Source organism: Mastigoproctus giganteus, chromosome 3 (assembly GCF_048544385.1).
Source record: "Mastigoproctus giganteus isolate SK-2022 chromosome 3, ASM4854438v1, whole genome shotgun sequence".
Lineage (NCBI taxonomy): Eukaryota > Metazoa > Arthropoda > Arachnida > Uropygi > Thelyphonidae > Mastigoproctus > Mastigoproctus giganteus.
The window spans coordinates 97,517,180-97,540,594 of record NC_143577.1 but is presented as its reverse complement, the minus strand read 5'-3'; the positions used below and the strand labels follow the sequence as shown (position 1 = coordinate 97,540,594).

Below are 23,415 nucleotides of genomic sequence, written 5' to 3'. Positions count from 1 at the left end.
GTAACGTAAAATGAACCTTAAGCATTAATAAGACACATTAATCACAGGGTGTTGCAGGCTGAGTACAGGTCAGGGAGGTAGTAAGTGATATGAACTCTTCAATCTTCATCTGTTTTGTATGCTTTTTTTTTCTCTTTATAAATTTCACAACAAGCAATCTTGAACTTTTCTTTCTACTTTCAAGAAACGTCAGTGTTTTCATCTATTCCATCAAACATAGAAACCTTCCTGAATTTTACGAAACACTTCTGCCATTTCCTTTAATTTGAGCTGCTTCTTGGATTGCTCCAGTTCCTCAACGGATTCGGCTCTCCCTTGCTCCTCAACTATTTGCACGTTCAACTGGGCTAGGTCTTCTGTTGTTAAATCTTCACCTCATTCATCCACACCTCCACCTCTTCATTCTACAGAACCAGCTGCAAATCCTGGGCTAAGTTTACAACTCCTTTGGTAACAGAAAACATCGGCTCATTTTGTTGAAGCCTTCGTTGTTAAGCTCGGAATTTTTTAGAAGGTTTTTCCAAACTCAGCTCATACAAGTTATTGTCAAATCATTCCAGGCTCTTGAAATGTTGCGTATTCCATCAAGGATGTTAAAGGGCTAGAGTGTAATTCTCCGAAGAAATAGCTGATGGGACACAATTCACTTGGCTTAACATTGTAGCTCACCTGTCTCAAACACATGTTGTCGAATATTTTAAAGCAGAATTTTTAAAGCAGAAAATTTAAATTAATTTACCTAGATTCTAGTTACACCGCAGGTCATTATCCAACATAGTTTATATGGGAATGAAAATAAAACTTATGCTTATTGTTCCTTCATTCAACTTCACTCTTAAAAATTATACAGAAAGTAACTTTATGATTTTACCAAAAAAATTTATGTAAGTCCAAATTTAAGTAACTCTGACTTACATAAGTCAGGGTCTAACTGTATACTGTTCAGTTTCTTTATAAAATGCATATAAGCACTTTTCCAGCATTTACTAAAGTACATTGATGAATTTGAAATAAGGGACGCCATAAGATATGCAGAAATTGAATATAGTGAGTACAATGTGCACAGGAAAGACCAGCAGGACAGGTGTTGGTGGGTGGGGAGGAAGAGTGCACTGTATCCAATTTAATATTAAATCAATTTAAATTTTGTAAATTCTGTACAGTGGGATCAACTGATGATATTACCAACAGTAAATTCTAAGTGGGAAGCATTCAAGGAATTAATAGTGGATGCTACTAAAGGTTTCATACCTATTAAGAAATATTGTTCAAGGTTTAGGCCTAAATGGTTATCAAATGAACTAATGAGACTCGTAACAGAGAAGAAAAATGCATGGGATGCATATAAATTATCAAGCGACTCAGAAGCCTATGGCAGATATAAGTTAGTCTGTAATCAGATCACAAAGGAGGTTAGGCAGGCGATGGCAGATTACGAGAAATCCTTGGCAAAAGATGCTAAGAAAAACAGCAAGGATTTTTTTACTTATATAAACTCTAAAAGGAAGGGGATGAATCTGATTGGTCTACTTGATATCGATGGTTCGACTGTTGATGATCCTGCTCAGATAGCAAACAAACTGAATGAGTATTTTGCATCTACATTCACACATGAGGAGTTATTAAGGTTTGAAAATGGCAGAAGGTTATCAAATTGTAGCACGATACTTAATGATTTTGTAATAACTGAGAGCAAAGTGGAGGAGAAATTATTGAAGTTAAACATAAGAAAAGTACCTGGGGTGGATGGGATCTATCCAGTTATATTAAAGGAGGCGGCAAAGCAACTAAGCAAACCCTTAGCCATAATTATGAGAGCATCCTTGGACTCAGGGGAGGTTCCCACGGACTGGAGATGTGCATATGTATCCCCAATTCACAAAGGGGGGGATCGAAGGGTGACATGAGTAATTACAGGCCAGTTAGTTTAACTTCTGTTCTGGGTAAAATAATGGAGTCACTGGTTAAAGATGCATTGCAGGATCATCTAGACAAGACTGCAGCAATAATTCAGACACGGCATGGGTTTGTTAAGAGAAAGTCTTGTCTGACAAATTTGACAGGATATTATGATGTGGTTACAAAGGAATTGGATGCAAAAAATAACTTTGATATCATATTTTTGGATTTCAGGAAAGCTTTTGACACTGTTGCGCATGGAAGACTATTGTACAAATTGGAGCAGAATGGTATTAAGGGTAAGTTGCTACAATGGATAAAAGGATGGTTAAGTGGGAGAAGACAGAGGGTGGTAATCAATGGGTACTGCTCTTCGTGGACTAATGTTATTAGTGGAATCCCACAGGGTTCGGTGTTGGGTCCACTGTTGTTTTGTATATTTACCAATGATATTGATGAAGGTATATCAGGCTTACTGTCGAAGTTTGCAGATGATACAAAGGTTGGCAGGGTTGTTAATGACAGTAATGGCAGTGTGCTACTGCAACAGGATCTAGATAATTTGGGCAGATGGGCTAAGAAGTGGCAACTGAAATTTAACCTTGACAAATGCAAAGTACTGCATATGGGTAGAAGTAACCCCAGAGAAATGTACCAACTGTGTGGTACTACACTTAAGGTGGTAGAAAATGAAAAAGACCTGGGAGTAATTGTGCAGTAAGATATGAAGTTTTCTGAGCAATGCAGACAGGCTGCCAGGGCAGGTCATCGGGGTTTGTCAATGATATATAGGAATTTTTCTAGCAGGGAAAAGGAGGTGATTGTCCCTTTGTATACGGCAATGGTCAGGCCACGCCTTGAGTACTGCGTACAGGTCTGGAGGCCTCATTTTAGGAAGGATGTAGATTTACTTGAGCATGTACAGAGAAGGGCAACAAGATTGGTGAGGGGAATGAAGGGATCCTCTTACCAAGAGAGGCTTAAGTTCTGCAAATTGCAATGGCTGGAGACTAGGCACCTGTGCGGTGATCTGATTGAGGTGTATAAGGCCTTGAATGGATTGAGCACGCTGAATTCTGATGGGATCCTTCCACTTGTTCAGATTACGAACCTAAGGGGGCATAAATTCAAATTAAGAAAAGAGAGATGTAGAATAGATGTGCGGAAATTTGCCTTTAGCCAGCGTGTGGTTAATTGCTGGAACAAACTTCCATCTATCGTTGTGGAAGTTGATAGGTTCAATAAATTTAAGGAGGAACTGGACAGGCATTTGGAGGGAATGGTGTGATTTTTTTTTTTTTTTTTTGGCTGATGCTGCATAAGCTCATACACTTGCTTTCTTGCATCACATGCCACTACTACTACTACTAATTTGGTGTAACATAAGTACTGTGATAATTTCAATCAACAACTGCACAGGCAAATAAAATGGGTTAGTAAATTAGACTGCCTTATAATGAAAGACTAATTTTCAAGTATTCACTGGAACTAGCAGATAGGTTGCTCACACAGTAGCAGAAATTTTCTGGATTTACTGGATGACTTTCTGCAGCAACATGTCAGAGAGGCAACAAGAGAAAGCAATACTCTTAACCTGATTGTCAGCAGTGACTATTATATTATTATCACTGCCACTAGGTGGCAGTGATAATAATACATTAATGTAGGATATACTTAAAGGTATAACTACCGTCAGGGGTAAGAGAAAGGGATTTTGTTTAGTAAAAGCGAGTACAGTGGCCTTAGTTTTTAAATTCCTTTCAGTAGAACCAACTGCAAATTCTAAATGGGAGGCATTCAGGAATGTAATTATTGAAGTTAATAAGCGTTTTGTACCAACAAAGAGATGATGTTCAAAGTTTACACCTAAATGGAGGTCAGATGAACTGATAAGACTAGTGGCAGGGAAGAAAAATGGCTGGAATGATTATAAGTTGTAGAATAGCCAGTGGGTAGTTGACTGGTGAAACAGACTTCCATTTTTTGTTGTGGAAGTTGATAGCCAAAATAAATTTAAGGCTGAGCTGGACAGGCATTTGGAACGAATGGGAGGATTTTTTTTTTTTTTGGCTGATGCTGCATAAGTTTGCATCGTATGCCTCTACAAATGCTAATAAATTAATTAGGTCACTAAGTGGATGAAGGCAAGCTAAAGCTGATTATGAAAAGTCATTGGCTAAAATTGTAAAGAAAATAACCAAAGAATTCTTTGCTTATGTTAATACTAGGACAATGATGAATAACATTCTTCAAACAGGCCTCTGAGGTTGGGTATATTCATACTGTGGATTTTAGTGTTTTGCACCAACCTTGTGTAGAAATAAAACACAAAGGAAACTGGACTTTTAATAACTGTGTTTATAATAAATTATAATAACCTGTATTTACAATAAATTTAACTTTACGATAAACTATACATATAAACTATTAAAATCTGCTACATTATGAACAATAAAATGCATTAAAATATACTAAGTTAAAAGCGATAAAAAACCATTAGCTTTCAAAGGCTCCAGCCTTCTTCTTCAGCGGTATTTTCTTGTTCTGCAGTACATCTTTAAATATCAGCAGGTTCATGGTACTCATCACGTGTTTCATTCTCACGTGTTCCGTTCTCTTGCGTTGTGGAACCGGAAGTGGCTCGAGCGGGAGTCATACGGAACCGTTCATCCCTTCTGAGGATAGTGGCCTCAAAGAGGGGATGAATCCGCGTACCTCTATCTCTATTAATGTTGATTGTAGAACAGATCCGCAAACTCTCGAGCCACTTACGGTCCCAGAACTTATGCGCCCGATCGGTGATGATAGCATCGTCCGGGGAGGTTGGTGCAAAACACTAAAATCCACAGGATGAATAACATTGGCCAATTTCAGTCATTTTACTGACAATCTTCCTGATATTACTGTAGGCACAGTTAAGACTTAGTAATCTTTTATAGTTTACTATCCTGACAGTTATTTATGTTTGTTTCCCACGCTTTATCTTCCATCTCGTTTGAAACATTGCTACCCTCAGAACATCTTATCAATATCGACTCTTGTAGCAGCAAACAAGAATTCATGAGATGAGTGAAAGCATCACTTTGACCCATTTTATCAGATAAATGCAGATCTAAATTACCCTTCTCTCCCGCAACTAGCAGTTTCCCTGAACCTTTAGGGTATCCTCAATGACACTGGCAAAAATCCTTGCACCACCTTTGTTCAAATGAATACCATCTCTATAAAATAGATTCCTTCTACCTACAAATGCAGGCCATGCTGATAAAAATTTTCTCCCTAGGGCCTTGCAGATTCCCCCAAGTCTCGAGTTAATCCACAAGGCTTTCAGCATATAATGCCTCCTATTGTGTCTGGGCAGAAATGCAGACACATGCACATTTCTCGCTAACTCGCTGCATTTTTTCAGCATAGACCTGACTTTCCAACAGATGGTCAGGTCATGTTTGTTTAATATCGTTAGTGAATAATAACATGAATAATAATTCTCTCTCTTTACCTCCCTTAAAATCTGACAACCTGTTGGTAACATCATCAATTGTTGCTCCTGGCCAACACATTCTAGTTCTGGCCACCTATCTTTATTACAAAAACTGTTACCTGTTTCCCTGACAATAGTCTCCCAGTAAACCTAGATTACCTTTGGCTGGAGCAGGTTGCACTTGACTATTCTTTTCTATGGAACTCAAATGGAAATCGGGACTCAAATGGACTCATTTGAGTCCATTTGAGTTGCAACTCACACCGGCATTTCCGGTGTGAGTTGCAACTTTGTCATTTGTATTATCACCATCTATTGTGGTATTTGTATATCACATCCATTATGGTGATTGGCCCCTTTGCATTTGTGATGGATGTCCTCAAGGCATCAACAAGCCTTGAGGACATCCTCTGCTTACTGCACAAGTTATCTCAGTGTATCTTGTTTTAATAACCATACTTCATTTAAAAAATAACTTTTAAATTGTCAGCCTCAACTATCTGTGAGGGCAACTTGTTCCAGCAATCAATGACCAGTTGACTAAAACAAAACTTCCTACAATCTAATCTAAACCTCAAGTTGTGTAATTTGAATTTATGACCCCTAGTTCTGGAATTCTTTGTAACAGTGAGACCTCCACCTTCATTCATTCATTTTACTAATCCTTCACACAAACATCCAATAGTTACAGGTCTTCTGCTGATTGTAAATCAAATATCTGCTTGGTGGAATTTTGCCAAACATCATATGAAATTTCCTCTTAAGTTGCACCATACGCTTTGTTTCTTCCATCCGAAAAAATGCACTATGCTATTTCTGCACAGTGTATGTTGACATTTCTGTTTACACATCAACAGTGCCACAGGTGGCTACTACAACAATCTATAACAAATGAGCATGAAATATAATTTTTATCATTGTCAGCACACTGGTAAAAATAGAGGTAGTGATTTTAGGGAACACATTCAGGAGTTTGCAAAAGTTGTGAACTTTTTTTGACTTAACCTGTATAAAAGTGCTGCAAAATTAGCAGTGCTTGACACAATGTTTGTAAACCAGATAAAATTATTTGGATTTCTGATCAGCAAGCTAAAAAAAATTTTATTGCAAATTTCATTTTGATAAAGCAGAAGGTCAAGTTTAATCTGAAGATGGACAAAGAATAAATTTAAATTATGGACTGGTGAGAACACATTTAGGATAACAGTTTAATCTAAAGAAATACATTAAGCTTCTTTAAAGCTGCAAAAATGAATAAATTGTTCAGTGAAAATAACTAAGGGACATTATTATTATTATTATTATTATTATTAGCTATTTGGTGCAAGGAAGCCTTAGGTGCCAAAAAAAAAAAAAAAATTCTGAACCACCCCAAGAGAGAGAGAGAGAGAGAGAGAGAGAGAGAGAGAGAGAGAGAGAGAGAGAGAGAGAGAGAGAGAGAGAGAGAGTTAGAAGTAGAAAGGAATCACCAAGAAAGAGAAGAATGATGATATCCAGCTCTACAAAGAGAGAGATGTGGATTACAGAACAGGTAAATTGGTCATGATTTGAGGGGAGGACCAAAAAACCATAGAATTCCTGGACTGCAATGGAACACAAAATCATGAAAACAGAAATAAAAACTATTGAGGAAAACAAACAAGAGTGGACCACTGGAATAAATTTTATCCCAAAGTGGTTAAGGTTGACTGTCTGGTGAAATTTAAGGAGACTTACCCAAACAACTAAAAAAAAAAAAAGTTTATTTTTTATTATTTTTTTTAACCTTTACTAACACTGATTCATCTGGCTGTGAGACAGCAAGCAGTGATATCCGACCAGAAGGGAACAGCATCAGTTCAAAAATCATTGATGAGGAACTTGGATATGGTTCTAAACAAATCTTCACAAAATCAATGTAATGGGGTTCTTGAAGGAGATGCTCAACACAACTTTCATCACAAAGGAAGAGACGCACTTGCTAGATCATAAGTCATATAAGAATCAATCAATCTTTAATAGAAGCAATGGTGCTTTAAATTTAAGTGGCTACCGTGGAACCAGAACTCACAATAGCCAATAAGATCTATGGAAGTTTCAGTTGACCTGGGATGGATATCATCTACCATTTCTCAATATTTTGTTAATATCCATTTTTAATTTACAAATATGTTTCACTCAATAAAAGATAACACCCCTATTAAATGAACTACATATTTTTCATGAGTAGACTCAACTATTGCATTTTAGAAAACAATGCATGTACTAATATTTATTAAAATAGATTTGTTACTCTACTTTTGTACCTCAGCATGTTTTAATAACATGCCTTAAATTCCATGAATACATTTCATTGACTTAACTCTTGTAAATTTAGTGTTTGCCATAATCAGTGTCACAAGAGGTAATCTTACTAAACAATCTAATGAGAAAGTTAAAGGAAAACAAACCTACCTATTGCAGTGCAAGTGATTCCATCTCCTTCATACCCATCATTACACTGGCACACATATTTGGACAGGAATGAATCATAAATACAATGGCCATACACAGAACATAGGTTTACAGTATCACAGCTCAACTCTTCTGCAAAAAAAATAGAGAAATAAATATAAGAAAAACAAAATACAGCAATAAAAATTATTTACTCCAATTAAGATATTAAATACATTTAACTTTGCTCCCATACCTATGGGATGCTGGAGTTGTATCCAACTGGGGACATGATTGTATCCAACTGGAACATTTTTCTATTCTAATAAAATTTAGGAGTACCTGTAAACTTTATCAGAACCATGAAGAATTGGGCTAAGTGCAGATTGAACAGGGGTCACATGGTTTGGGATGTGCAAAAAACTTCTATTACTTCTATTACCCAAGAGTTATGATGGTAATTCATGCATAGCAGGTACTATAGAGAGGATAACCACACTTGTTGGGTGTTAAAAGACTAGTGCCATTTCTGTCCTTCCTTAACAAATGGAAAAATGCCCAGAAAACATCTGTAAACAGTCAACTATTGCAGAAAATGTAATATGCAGAGCAGATTATCAGGCTTAATCATACCAAACAATGGAACAATTACCTCTGCATTTAATGCAAGAATATCATATGGCATCAGTATCCACTGTGAGAATAGAAGACCTTCACAAAAGCAACTGATCTCAGATACACACACCAGAAATTACAGCTGAACTAGTGCTATGAAGGCACAGGTTGGATGCAAAAGAAATGGAAGCAATTCATGTGGTCTAGTGAGTCCCAATTTACACTTTTCAGTACCAGTGGAAGAGTGCGTACAGGTAGTTCCCGGATTTACGAGTTCCTTTTTTCAAATATCAAGTATCAACAGAATCGGAAATATAAACCTTAACTGCAATAAATAAATACTAAACATTCATAAATACGGCATTTCAAACCATGCACGTAGCTATCAATATATTACTACTGTGCATGTGTTTATTTGTTCAGGTAGAGATAAGGAGAAAGGTCCAACTCTTAAAGAATTTTGGAAAAAATTCCATATTTTGGAAAAAATTCCATATTTTAGATGCAATCAAAATAACAAAACAAGCCTGGGAAAAAATTACAGAGAAGAACATGGTGTTTGAAATAAACTACGTCATCATTTTATTGATAATTTTGAAAGATTTCAAGAACCAGCAGAGATCAGCAAAATGAAATAGAAGCAGTCATTAATATTGCTAGCCAATTTCAGCTTGAGGTTGCTACAACTAATGTCACTGATCTGCTTCAAACACACACAATGGACAGCTCACAAATCAAGACCACCTTGAAATGGAAAAATGTGAAGAAGCTGAGGAAAAAGAAGATTTAACAGATGAAACTCCTGTTCATTCCTTTACTCTTAAGGGGCTTGATGAAGCTTTTCAACACATGGAAAAAGCAACTGAGATTTTCGAGTCACAAGATTCAAATTTCAAGCGCAATAAAAAAGTTGCTACAGATTTAAAAAATGCTTATGCATGCTATCATGAAATTTCTAAAGAAAAGAGAAGACTGTCTTGGAAACACATGACTCTTGAAGCATTCCCGAAGAAGAAAATGACTCCTTGTGCTTCCTACAAACCAACGAGTGTCGAGCCAACAATGAGTGAAGAACCATCAACAAGTGTGCATTTGGTCAATGATGATGAAGAATAAACATTCTTTAACATTTGTATGACATAAATAATTTCTTTACTATTATAATTTGCTTGATTTTAAAGGCTATGTTTTCATTTATTTGGATAAATGAATCATTCTTTAAGCATAAACTTATTTTGTTGACCTGTTATTTAACATTGATAAAATTTCATTGTTGGGAACTCAACCTCTATTTTTAACATTATGTCTATGGGAAAAAAATGCATACTTTACAAGCTCAAACTAGGAACAAATTAACTCATAAAGTCAGCAATTGCCTTATATGGAGAAACCCACACAAAGCAGCACTGTAAACCATCCTGTTGTGTTCAGGTTGCTGGAAGAGTGTATTGGTGTGGGGCATGGTTCATGGCATACCATTGGTCCTCTGATTCGGGAATTGAATGCCAAAGTATATTTGAACATTGTTGTGGATCAGGTACATCCGGAAATTGTGCATAATTGCCCCTACAGACAAGAGTACTTCCAAGGTGACAATGCAACTACTCACTACTCCAAATACAATGGATTCTGGTTATTTGAGACACTGGGACACTTTGGCCAAATTAAGCGAAGTTTCACTTAAATAGTTAAAAATACAGTGGACATTGATTCACTGTACAATCAAATCAAAGAACACAAACCATAAATGCTACAGTTAAGTACATACTAACCCTAGTTTTAATTAGTATTTAAATTTACATTACAGACATTTACACATCATTGTATCCTCCCTGGTGTGTGAGAAAAAGATGAATAAGTGAGCGGGGAAAAAAAAAAAAAAAAAAAAAAAAATATATATATATATATATAAAAAATAAGAAACAAGCATAAAAATAGAATGCAAGTAGAGTGAGAATGCAGATTATGAATGAAGTAAATGTGTGTCTCTCCCACCCTTTCACCTGGTGGGTTCTCCACTGCCAGCTAACATATCTCACCCCCAGAGCAGGATGGGTAGTTTGACCTTCCTACTGGATTCAACACTACATGGACCTGACAACCATCCCCAATTATGACATACTGCAGCTTTGCTGCTGACACGCCATTTGGCGACCTGAACTGGGTACTCTAACATGGTTCCCTTTAAAACCCCATCCCCAGGCAGGGGAGGGAGGAGATGGGTCTTTGTTTCCTCCCCTCCCTGCTCCCCCATACTTTGCCTGGTGGGGCTCATGTCCACTGACCTCTTTGGAGATGCCTACTCTATCGTTCCCATCCTTCTACCTGTTTTCCTCCTAGTCTTCAGTCTCCCTCCCTCTCTCACTAAACCGACTGAGTACACTCCCCCCCCCCAACAATGCCGCCAAATTCTAATCAACGTCTAAATTCTACCGCTTTCTTGTACATCTCTTTAGGCCAAATTCTAGTGTTCACCCCTCTTTTTTTTTTTTATACGTAGGCCTTGCCACTGAAATCCTTGGAACCTAGGTGGTGGAACCTGCCAGAGCACTTAAATAATCTACTGGGTGCCTGACCTGCCTCCTCGTGGCAAAGTGTAGGCAACAGTGCGTCCCAATAGGGGCCCAATGGCTAAACAGAGAAACAATAGAATATAACACTACACAACAAACCACTTCCCACACACTTTTTAAATCTCTGGCTTCCACAGAGTTCTGTGTTACTTACAAAGAATACAACGCGGAGATGGGGGGAACCCCTGGTACCGTCAGACAACTAACACACTTTACACTTTACTTGTACAATAAAATCACGTTACGATGGACTCTCCATAATAAAATACCATTCGCTATATGATATGTGGTAAGCATTGGTCATTGCGATCACATTTGGGAATTGAATTTTTTTTCATAAAGTTTTTTCATAAAGCTATCAGCAATTTGGGCACATGCTCTCATAAAGGATTGTTGTCCCTGGTCTAGATAACAAGATTAAATTCAGGAAAAGTAATGGAATCAGTGATTAAAGCAGTTATGCAGGCCCATCTACACATGAATACAGTTATACTGCAGTCATAACATGGATTTGTTAAGGGTGATCTTGTCTGACCAATCTGATGGGATACTATGATGCAGTACCAAAGGAACTGGATTCAAAAAATAATTTTGCATCATACATATACAGATAGGGAGGCCAAGGGTATGTGCAAGCGGAATACACGAACCCACCAAGGTTCACCAAGCCTCTCCATCCCAATTCCACTCTCACCTCCATGGAGTTGCCCCTGGGACCTGAACAACCTAGAGGAAGATTGGGTTTCAACCCAGAGCGGGAATCTAGGTCAGGTGCAGACAAGAGGAAGGAAGGATATGTAGGGCCTTCCCTTCAACTTGCTATGAAGACAGGGCCTACATATCTGGTTACCAGCAGGCAGGCTAGTAATCCAAGTTTTGGTGGCGGAGGAACATAAACAGGTCAACGGCAGCAAATGCAGCTTCAGTCAGAGGAAGCTACTATCAACAGGGAAAGCAATGTGAAACTACCCTGTAAGGTAAACCTATCCTAAGAAATCCAATGATGAGCAAGCAAGTGAAGACTGAACAAACTGAAAAAGACAAAGGTGGAGACAGCTCATCAGAGGAAGTGACCAGTCACAAGACTGAATTACTGGATGATATACATAGATTTCAGAAAAGTTTTAGATGCTGTTCTACATAAAAGTTCTCTGTAAAAATTGAAACACTGTGGCATTAAGGGAAAGTCACTGCTATGGATAAAGGGATGATTGAGTGGGAGAAAACAAAGGGGTTGTCAACAGGCACTGCTCTGCTTGGACTACTGTTATTAGTGGAGGGCCCCAGTGCTATTTTCTGTATTTATTAATGATACTGATTAAAGCATATCAGGCTTAATGTCTAAGTTTGCAGATGATACGAAGGCTGGAAATATGATTAATGACAGTAATAAGAGTCATAAAGCTATCAGCAATTTGGGTGCATGCTCTCAAAAAGGATTGTTGTCCCTAGTATAAATAATAGGATTAGATCCAGGAAAACTTTTAGGGAACATGTAATTAAAACTTTAGTAAAAATTAATATAAATGGCTTTGTTTAGAGCATTTCATTTCCATGACAGATAATTAGATCACTTAATAGTCCATATTCATTGCCTTTGCTCTCAGAGAATAGGATACACTCTCCCACTGCCTGTTTAAATTTCAGTGTATAGTCCTGTTGCAAACAGCAAGAAATTTTTTTTCTTAAATTAGCATGCACTCAGCGTAATGCCAAATAAAATTTCAACTGGTATTCCACATAGAAAATCTACATACACAAACAAACTTCATATGTTTGTTCATACTTAAATACCATTTCTCGCTGCCAAGTGAAAGTGGTATGTGACGGCACAGGAAAGTTTTCATTGTCACTCTGTCAAAAAGCTTGACACTGCTGTCATTAAAACAGTTGTGAAAGTAATGTCAAACAGCACATATCATTTATATTGAATATACAGGAATACTGAATGTACAGGGAGTCTACAAAACTAAAATTTTAAAAACCGATTACGGGATTAAAAATTTTAAAAAAAGATAAAGATTAAAAGAGTTTTTGGCAGTATTTTAGGCATTTTCTATAAGCTTTCATTTGATATTTTACAAATTGTTTTGTTGTTGAGTGGAAAACCAGTTTGCACCTGACCAATGCTTACACATGGCATAGTTGCAAATTCTCTTCTATTTAAGGGTATCCTATCCCTGTAAAAAAAAAAAAAAGAAAAAAAGAAAAAAGAAAAAAAAAAAAAAAAGTCTCCTTTTTACCAGCACAGACCACTCTAAGAAAAATTGTACCCCATGAGCCTTGCACAGTCTCTCCAGGGCTGAATTGATTGACAAGGTCTCATCATGTACTCCCTCCTATTGTGTCTAGGCAAAACTACAAACATTTTCAAATTTAATCCTAACTCATTTCTCATTATTGCCCTGTAGTAACTCCTCAGAACTCCTACTCTTAATATCATTAATGCCAATGTGTACAATGGGTGGCTTGCAAGCACCAATGGATAAAACTATAGTCCACAATAATTTCCAATGCAGCTATTGGGTGTCCTTTTAATACATCAGTAATGGCTACAAAGTCACTGACATCTGCAACCAAGTCCTCTATAATATGGAACGTTTGTAAAAAAGACTTAACTAGTAATTTGTTCAGCCACTATACTGCCAAGATATATTCATTATCTTGGCAGTATATTGGAAGTAAAAAATTTTTTTTTTAAATTTATTTATAAATTAACTATCAGGAATAGCAAATAGTATTAATCATTACAACAGCTAGTAGATATTTTCATAAGTCACACATCCTATGGAATATCTTCTAAACATGGCAAAAATATTTTAAAGTATTAAAACTTAAAAAATAATTTAAAGTTTTTAAAGAATGTTGCTACATTTATCAGAAAAATACCCTTGTTAACGCTTGTTATTTCTTTATCTTGTTTTATTGAAGTAAATAAATTGATTCTTCACAAATTTTAGGGTGTTTATCCCCCACTTGCTGCTGTTTTAAACAGTGGCAAGTGGTAGATAAACACCCTAAGACCCAAGGGCTCACATCTGATGAATATGGGCTTGGCACACCCAGGGTCCTGAGCTGGATATCATCATTCTTCTGTTTCTTGGCGATCTCTCTCTCTCTCTCTCTCTCTCTCTCTCTCTCTCTCTCTCTCTCTCTCTCTCAGGGTAACTCAGGATTTTTTTGGCTGGTGCAGCAAAAACCTCAGGCTTCCTTGCACCTTGCACATATGGTTAGTAATAATAAAATAAAATAAATAAAAAATGTCCTTTACAAAACTAAAACATTATTGCTTGAATAGAGCACATGACACAAATCTGACTCCAATTCCAAGTGATAGAGCTCTTCATGTTTTTATTCACCAATCAGAAAATGTGCATGCTGCAGTAGATGGCAGCATAATCTCAAAACTAATCATAAAAAAAAAAAATTACCAACGAAATTTCATAATCTTGATGATGTTGTTGACCAATGGCCTTTGTACCAGCTGTAAATTGTATGGTTTCATCCTCAGCTGGTGACTTACCTTATCATACACTGTTGATCTTGACATCAAGGAGAGCAGTAAGTACCCATTGATAAACAGTCTTTTCCCACTCAAACATCTCTTAAGCAGTAATGTGCCCCTACTTCAGTGGTATACTGGAGCTGGCTTATGTGAGCCGGTTGTTAAATTTTCAAGAATTTTGTGAGCCTGTTGTTAAACCGACAATGGCTAGCGGAATTTGGGAGATAAGCTTGTATATGGTGACACGAAAATCTAGTCGGGGTGCGCTTATTTTGGCACCCTTTGTGCTTCCTTTCTCCCACCCTCTTCCCTATGCAGCAGCCTGTGTAGGGATTATCTCTGCTAGCAATTTTACAGGAATATTATTTTGAACAAATGCTTCAGTCCCATCCCGTTTTCAAGCGTTGTTAGTCTACTGGGACAAAAGTTACCATAGTAAAATTAACCATTTATTTCTATTCTATCTACAAAATTGAAACTCTCAATATACATAAACAGAAGTATTTTCTTTGATGTCCCAAATTTAAAATTCAGAAAAATCTATTAAATAACACACAAACAGCAAAAATGTACATTCAAGTATGTATTTTCTAATTTTTCTGAGAAAAACAATCAGGTATTGAGCTTGATCACTGAATTTGTTTGAATTTCCTGCGTGTGTGCTCTGCCACTGGCCAAAGAAAATTAAGTTACATGGAGCAGCGAGTGACACAGAAGTTCCCATCATTCATGAGCACAATATAGGAAAAAAATAAATAAATTTTAAAAATGCATGCAACTGTTTCTTGGCATAAGAAACATAACCGAAAGAATTTTAACGAATTGTTTTTAAAAAAGAAAAACAAAAAAAAATTGTACTTCCTTTCTTCAATATGTATTGCATCCTTTATAGCTAATCTTTCTATTTAGCGAATTTTTTTGAATTCCCCTTGGTAATTACATTTAAAATAGAGTAGAATTTAAAATTTTAAATTTTAGAATTTAAGAAAAATTTAAATTTAGAATTTACAAATCCATCTCATTGAAATTAATTTCAAAACTTTATAATTTCACATAATATTCCTGTTTAGGGTACTTGCCCATAGACCTCAGTTCAAATCCCACCAAATGAAATTATTTTTATGAAATAACATGTGCTGGCATCCAGCAGCAAAATTTTAAATAAAAAAATAATAATAGCAGAGTCCGGCTTATGCAAAGGATTATGGGAAGCAGCCATCAGGAAAAAAAAACATTGGAGCACGGAATGGTGAATTGTGGTTGCGTAAAGGATCCTGGAAAGCAGCCAGCAGCTCCTGGTGGAAAAACACACAAGGGTTCGAGAGACACGAGTCGCACGATCGAAGATATCATCCATGCAAAAGGATCATTGGAGACAGGTGCCACCACCTAACGGTGGTGGCCACAATTAAAATTGGTTCAAATCACCAGTACCCCTACTTTCTTTTAGAGAGCCGATTGTTAAAAATTTACCAACACACTCCTGCCCCACTTCCATACTGCTCCAATTTGTACAACAGTCTTTTAATGTCCATCAGTATCAAAAGCTTTTCTGAAGTCTAAGTATATAATGTAAAAATTATTTTTTGCATCCAGTTCCTTTGTTACAGCATCACAGTATCCAATCAGATAGGTTAGGCAAGTTTACTCCTTAACAAATCCATGCTGTGACTAACATATAGACTCATTTCTATATAAATGATTCTGCATAACTTCTTTAGAAGGTGACCATTATTTTCCCAGGAACACAAGTAAAGTTTACAGGTCTATAATTACTTACTTCACTCTTTGAATCCCTTTGTGAACTGGGGACTAATTCATCATCTTCAGTTAATAAGGACCTCCACTGAATCCATGGATGCTCTCATAATTATAACCAAAAGTTTACTGACCTCTTTTGTTGAATCTCTAAATATAAATGAATAGATATAATCTACCTAAGGTGCCCTATTTACATTTAGCTTCCACAATTTCGTCTAAGTTATAAAAAAAAATCATTTAACTCCCTGTTTGAATTTAATACATTTCTGGCCTTGCCATCTTTAAAAATTTACCTGTATGAAAGTCAATACAAGGTGTCTATTCAATTTGTTAACAACTTGAGCAGGATCATCAATAATTAAGCTATTCATTTCTAGTGGATGAATGTGATTCATCCCCTTCCTCCTTTTTTCATAAATAAAGAAGCTTTTGCTGATTTTCTTTGCCAAAGACTTCTCATAATATGCCTCAGCTTGCCTAACCTTGTTTGAGATTTGATTGCAGTTTGGTTTATATCTACTGTAAGCTTCTATATATCACTTGATAATTTATATACATCCCATGTATTTTTTTTCTCTGCCACATTTCATCTGACATCTAATTTAGGTCTAAGCCTCTTGGAGGTTGAGAAGACGAAAGAAGATATTTGTTGGCATTAGACTTGAACTTCTGTAGACTGTAATTTTCAGGAAATATGTATGAAGAAGGTTGTTCCAGAAAACAGCAGTTGAACGAATAAACGAGGAAGATGAAAAGTTGGTTCTGTGAGTTAGATGTTGGACAGTAAATGGATGTTGGCTGGTGGCGACACATGTTTGGACTGTTTTTAAAGAGAGAACGGGAATTATAGAAGCCAATTCAGAAGAACAGTGCCCATGGAAGTATCTGTAGAAAAGGCATGCAGCAGACACAGTATATCTATGAGACAGAGAGTGGAGAGACTGTTAAAGATGAGTCATTAATTAACCTATTCTGAATGGAATCTAGAAGCCTGAGAGAGAGCTTTTGGGGGCACTGGCCCAGATGTGGGAACAATATTTCATGGTAGGGCAGATTTGGAATTTGTACACAGTAAACAGCTGATTGGAAGAAAAGTAATGCCGAGAGCGAAAGAGAAAACCAAGTTTTTTAGATGCAGAGGAAGCAATATTTGTAATGTGCTTGTGCCAAGAGAGATTAGAAGTCAGGGTAATCTCCAAAAGAGATATATCATCTTGCCTAGAAATCAGAATGTCACCAAAGATAAGCACAGGAGCAGAAGAATCCTTTTTGCGAGATATAAGACAGGACTGACTTTTAGGATTGAAATCAACTAAGTTGTCTTTGCCCCACTGGAGATCGGCATTTAAGGAATTGGTAGAGGATATTCGAGAAGTTGAAGCTGATTGAGCAGGAAAAGGTTTTTCAAACAGAAACTTAGAATGCAATGTGCTATCATCAGTAAAACTATGGATAATATTTCCGGTCAATGGAATAAGATCATTAATATACAAGAGGAAAAGAGAGGGGGAAAGAACTGAACCTTGGAGGCCACCAGCATTAGTGGAGAAGTTAGAAGACAGAGAGCCATTTACCATCACCCTCAGTGAGCGATCAGAGAGAAAACTGGATAACCAATTACAAAAAACAGTTGGCAAACCATAAGATGGAAGCTTGTTCAGAATACCTTTATGCCAAACACGATCGAAAGCCTTTGAGATGACAAGAGCAACTGCTTGTGTTTCACCAAACTTTTCCATTGAATTTGTCCATAAATGGGTAACATAAGCCAGAATATCACCAGTAGATCTACACTGATGGAATCCATACTGGTGATCATTGATCAGACAGAAGGTTTATAGGTAGTTTAAGAGTTGGCAGTTAATTGATTTCTCCATTACTTTAGAAAGAGTAGAAGTAATTGCAATGGGATGATAATTGGATGGGAGGGATTTGTCACCGTTTTTAGGAACTGGCTGGATATGAGCAAATTTCCAAGCAGAAGGAAAAACACCTTTGGAATAAGAAAGTGGAAAAAGGATGGCAAAGAACAGGAGTAAGTTCAGGAGCACAGGTTTGGAGAACAAGTGGAGAAATACCATCAGGATCTGGAGTTTTCTTAGCATCAAGATTTGTCAAAATCCTTCTGATATACTTTTGATGGAAGACCACATGAGGTACTGAATGGAGCATGTTGGGAATGGTGGGAGGTGTTTTACCAAGATCATTAATATATGAGTTGGAAGAAAAATGGGATGCTAGCAGGTCAGCTTTATCCTTGGCTGAAGTGACAAAAGAACCATCTGGCTTTGACAGAGGTGGGAGTAGAGATGAGCAAAAGTTGCAGGCAATAAACCAGAATGCAAGGCAAGAGACCAGAATACTTGGCTACCAATTAGGGCAAGAAGCAAGTTTTCTACTCTTAGCCCGTTCAAAATCTAGTTTGGACTGATTAATAACTGCTTTACAATTGTTGAGAGCTTTGGTGTAGGCAGAAAATGAAACTGAAGAATTGGAAACAAGCCAATTACAATATGCAACATTCTTCTTTTGAACAGCCTTAGCACATTTATTCAAAATCCAAGGTTTAGATAAAGGACAAGATTTTAATGTGGAGTATGGAATAAAGGATTCCATTCCTACAAGAATAATTTCACTCACACGACATGAGCAAACGTTGACATCAGAAGTTTTGAAACAGTAATCCGACCAAGCAAAAAAAGAAAAGAAATCTCGCAGGCCATCCCATTTTGCATTCTTGTAATGCCAAACAACGCAAGGTTGGAAATAGCCATGATATAAGGGCTCCATTGGAGAAGAGACAATCACCAAGTTGTGATCTGAGGTGCCTCAAGGACCACTCACTTCGACCATGTACTTAAAAGGGTTGTTTTTGAGAAGAAGATCAAACGAGTTGGCTGTATGGTTAGGACTGTCCGGTATTCTGGTAGGTAAATGAACAATCTGTGCGAGGTTATTAGTAATTGCAAAAGCCTTAGCATCTCGTCTCGACCAGCTGGGTCTGTGTAACTAGAGAATAGAAGCCAGCTGCAGTTGTGAACATTAAAATCACCAATGAAAATTACCTCACTGTTAGGAAAGTTTGACTGGAGAAAGCCAAGTTGCAAAGAGAGGAAGTCAAAGAGCTCCAAGTGATTAGTGGAGTTGAGAGAATGGTAGAGACAACAGATGAATTTGACACAATGAAGTAGAGAAATTTTAAGCCCGAGAAGATCGAAAAGAGGAGATTCCAAATTACCAAGTCTCTGAAAAGGAATATCAGAATGGACATATGCACAAGTACCACCTTTGAGGCAAAAGGAATAATACAGCAAATAATTTGGACAACTGAGATGATGATTGGTTGAATCAACCAATAACTGCGATTCTGTCAGAAAAAGTACATGGGGTTTGGCAGACTGCAAGTGGAAATGGACATCATTGAGATTAGAACTGAGACCATGTCTATTTGTGAAATGAACTAGGAAGTGTTTGGGAAGTTTAGATCTTTTCACAGATAAGCTTACTCTATTAGTTTGACAATTCGTGGTGTATTCAATAGTAAGAAAAAGTGGGGGGTGACATGTTGTATGAAGTAATGAAGTTTTTGGATATGGTATACACATGATAAGAATATACCCAGATACTTGACATAACATGGCCTCGACAACGCCCCCCCGCATACACACTACTCGGACTCCCTCCAGTCACTGTCTGGCAGAGTAGAGGTAACAAGATTATACACTAGCTGATTTGGAAGCCTCCTAAAGAGGTTCGGTCTGTAATAACTAGTGGCTGGCCTGAGAACACCGTTTTAGAGCTGTACGCTCGAAATGTAAGGAGGATTGGATCTTGCCATAATGTTCATCATAACCTCAAAAGACATCAGTCACACTGCATGATGGAAGAGATGGGGGAAGGGTTGACCGGAACTTAGCTCTGGAGACTAAACATGGGTTCCATCACTTCAAGCCTCCAATAAGAAAAGTGGTGGTATTACACCGGCTGGTGAGAGTCATCTACCACCTAGTATTGCCTGGTAACACAGAGGGGTGGCATTCCTCCATGTGGTGTGGGCACTACACCTCAACCCCCTGCTTACATTGTTTCACACCTGGGTGGTCATCCACAGTGTGCTTGTGCATGGGGATTATACCCAGGATTATTCCCACCATTGTGAAGGTGCAAACAGAGGATTTGGATGTCACAGACCGTCTGGGCTTCGCTGTAATTGAGTCCACTTGACTTGAGTGTCACCTGAATATCAGTTCCATCAGTGTTTTAGACTCACAGGTAGCAAGTACAGCTCGTCTGGCATATCTGAGAGAATGTCTACAACAACCTCAAGAATCAAATGCTACTAATTTGGAATTTTCTGGTGTTAACATCAGCAGATGGGCCTACTTCATGAAATTTAAAAACAATCTGAGACTACTGCATTCACCTTTACAAGAGAAAAAGCCCTTCCTTTTGCCCTTGACAGTAGTTACATCTTTAAGTAAATCCCATATCAATACACAGATCATTGCTACCTAGTTGTTCTTTTATCTTCAGATTCTTAATGCACGAAGAGTCACTGCTGATAATCAGGTTAAGATTATTGCTCTTTCGTTGCTTCTCAAACAAGCTGCTGTAAAAACAGTCATCCAATAAATTTATAAAAGTTTTGCTATTGTATGAGTTACCAATCCAGTTGGTCCCACTGAATAGACTCATTCAACCTTTGACTGGATGCACTGCCTTAGACTTTTTTTCAAATTCTGCATTCCATATATCTGAATTCCACCAAGTCTCTGATATCTCTACATGTTTGATGATTTAATCAGTACTTCAAATTCAAATTTATTTACTATGCTCCTAGCATTGTTATGCATACATTTGTTTTTACTTTTAGTAATTAACCCTAATAAAACCCATGTATTTGCTCATTACACGAGAACTGCCAGAGGCCTTGCACTGACCAAGGCCTGGCTTTCGAGGCTGCTGCATATTCCAATAGAAACAATGCAAGAATTATTTGCACCTCTGCCTGTGGCTGCAATTAATCAATTAGCCCATGTACCCCCCTCTCAAGTAGCAGTTTTCTAATTCTCCTAACACCATCTTAATATCACCAGCACATATTCTTGCACCCCTTCTATTTAAGGGTATCCTATCCCTGTAAAAAAAAAAAAAAAAAAAGAAAAAAAAAAGAAAAAAAAAAGTCTCCTTTTGACCAGCACAGACCACTCTGAATAAAATTGTACCCCATGAGCCTTGCACAGTCTCTCCAGGGCTGAATTGATTGACAAGGTCTCAATCATGCACTCCCTCCTATTGTGTCTAGGCAAAACTACAAACATTTTCAAATTTAATCCTAACTCGTTTCTCATTATTGCCCTGTAGTAACTCCTACTCTTAATATCATTAGTACCAATGTGTACAATGTCCCACCTTTTCTGACCTTAAAGATAATAGCTGCTCTACAATATCATCTGTTTTGCCCTAGTCACATGCACACATACCCTGTTCCTATTTCACCCATCCTTTTTTACAAAATATTATTTCCCATTTCCCTCACAATAGAGTCACCAACAACTGGCTCCATAAGAGTCGCCTTTTATGGAGCCAATGCACTCTGCCATGAAGGATCTTTTTTGCATTACAAGCATGTAGTCTTCAGCATTGTGCCGGGGCAACTTATTACTTTAAGGGTCTCTCTTTTAAAGTTTATTCAAGGGCATCAACCCTTTTCCTCAAACTATCATATAAGCCCATTAGAACACTGACTTGGCACTTAAGTTCCACAAGTCTCTCTCACTGCAACCAAAGTACACAAAGACATCCCCTTTGGCTGTATCTTGTTCCACAACAGAGAAATCCACAAATATGCCACAATTAGCACAATGTAGCTGTGATTTGCAGGAGAACTTCCATAGAGGCTCGCTCTCTCTCTCTCTCTCCCCCCCCCCGAGAGAATGCATTCCCTGTACTTCGAGCTTTTTTTGCTTTGCTGTTCCTGTTTGAGGCTAGTGTAAATTTAATTTAAAATTACTGCACAAACTAAGCAGCGAGAGTATAACAACATACACTAATACCAGGTTTTGTTATGTAGTACATAATACACCTATTATGTTTCTACATATTACTACTCTTTCTAATTTTGTAGCTAAAAATAATTAAAAAAAAAAAAAATGTGCTAGCCTACATGATTAGAACATAGTATTTGCCATATGGAGAGGAAAAAGAAAACACAATTTATGCTTCCCTCCTCCCACAGGTAACTATCCAGTTGACCTTTGAATTTATTCAAACTGTCAGCCTCAACTGAACAACTGAAGTAAACTTGTTCCAGCAATCAACAACTCGCTGGCTAAAAGAAAGCTTCCTACAATCTCAAGCTCTGTAATATGAGTTTGATCCCTAGTTCTGGAATTCTTTATAACAGCTGGAATTCCACCTTCATTCATTTTACTAATCTCTCTCAGAGCCTTGTAAACCTCAATCTGAGGTGCCTAGTTGCCAAGCCATAGCCCACACATTCTTTCCTCATATGTCTGTCCTTCTGTCGACATCCAAATTGCCCGCCTTTGGACATTGCAAAGTAAAGGTGGCATCTAAGCATTTATTTATTTATTTTTTATTTAACTAAATTTTGTTGGCCACCTGCTTTAACTAACTTTCACAGTATTTAAACTATGAGTGCTGTTCAATAAAGAATAATCATAATTCCCCCCTTCCCCTCCCCCAACATACCTTAAAGAAAGAGTTGCAAGGAAAGTGTTTCCTCGTAACTCCTTCTTTAACTTTGGAGTTAAAAAAATATATATAAAAAATAAAAAAAATCACAGGGTGCAAGGTCAAGGCTGCACACATTTGATATTCATTCTAGCTAAGTACTCTATGACAGTATGAGCAATGTTAGATCTCGCACTGCTTGAGTTTCCAGATCACCACCATCCTATATTTTGGGTCACACTTAAAAAGGTTAAGAACCCCCTGCTCTAGATGCTGAAATTTGCAGAAGTTAAAGCCTTTCTTGGTAAGCCTACCCTTTCATTTCCTTCACCAATCTTATTACTCTTCTCTGCACCCATTCCAACAGGTCTATATCCTTCCTAAAAAGAGGCCCCCAGACCTGAATGCAGTACTCAAGGTGCAGCCTAACCACTGCCTTGTACAATGCTAGCAAAAAAAAGTTCCAGTATATC

At 37.4% G+C, this 23,415-nt stretch overlaps 1 protein-coding gene across 1 annotated transcript in view; it reads right to left on the bottom strand.

Annotated features, from left to right (window-relative positions):
- Ndg (Nidogen) overlaps nucleotides 1–23,415 on the bottom strand; it is a 255,770-nt gene that overhangs the window by 90,065 nt on the left and 142,290 nt on the right. Inside the window, exon 13 of the mRNA XM_090370056.1 lies at nucleotides 7,814–7,945. Within this exon, the coding sequence (XP_090226182.1) occupies nucleotides 7,814–7,945 (132 nt within the window). The remainder of the gene's footprint in view (nucleotides 1–7,813; nucleotides 7,946–23,415) is intronic.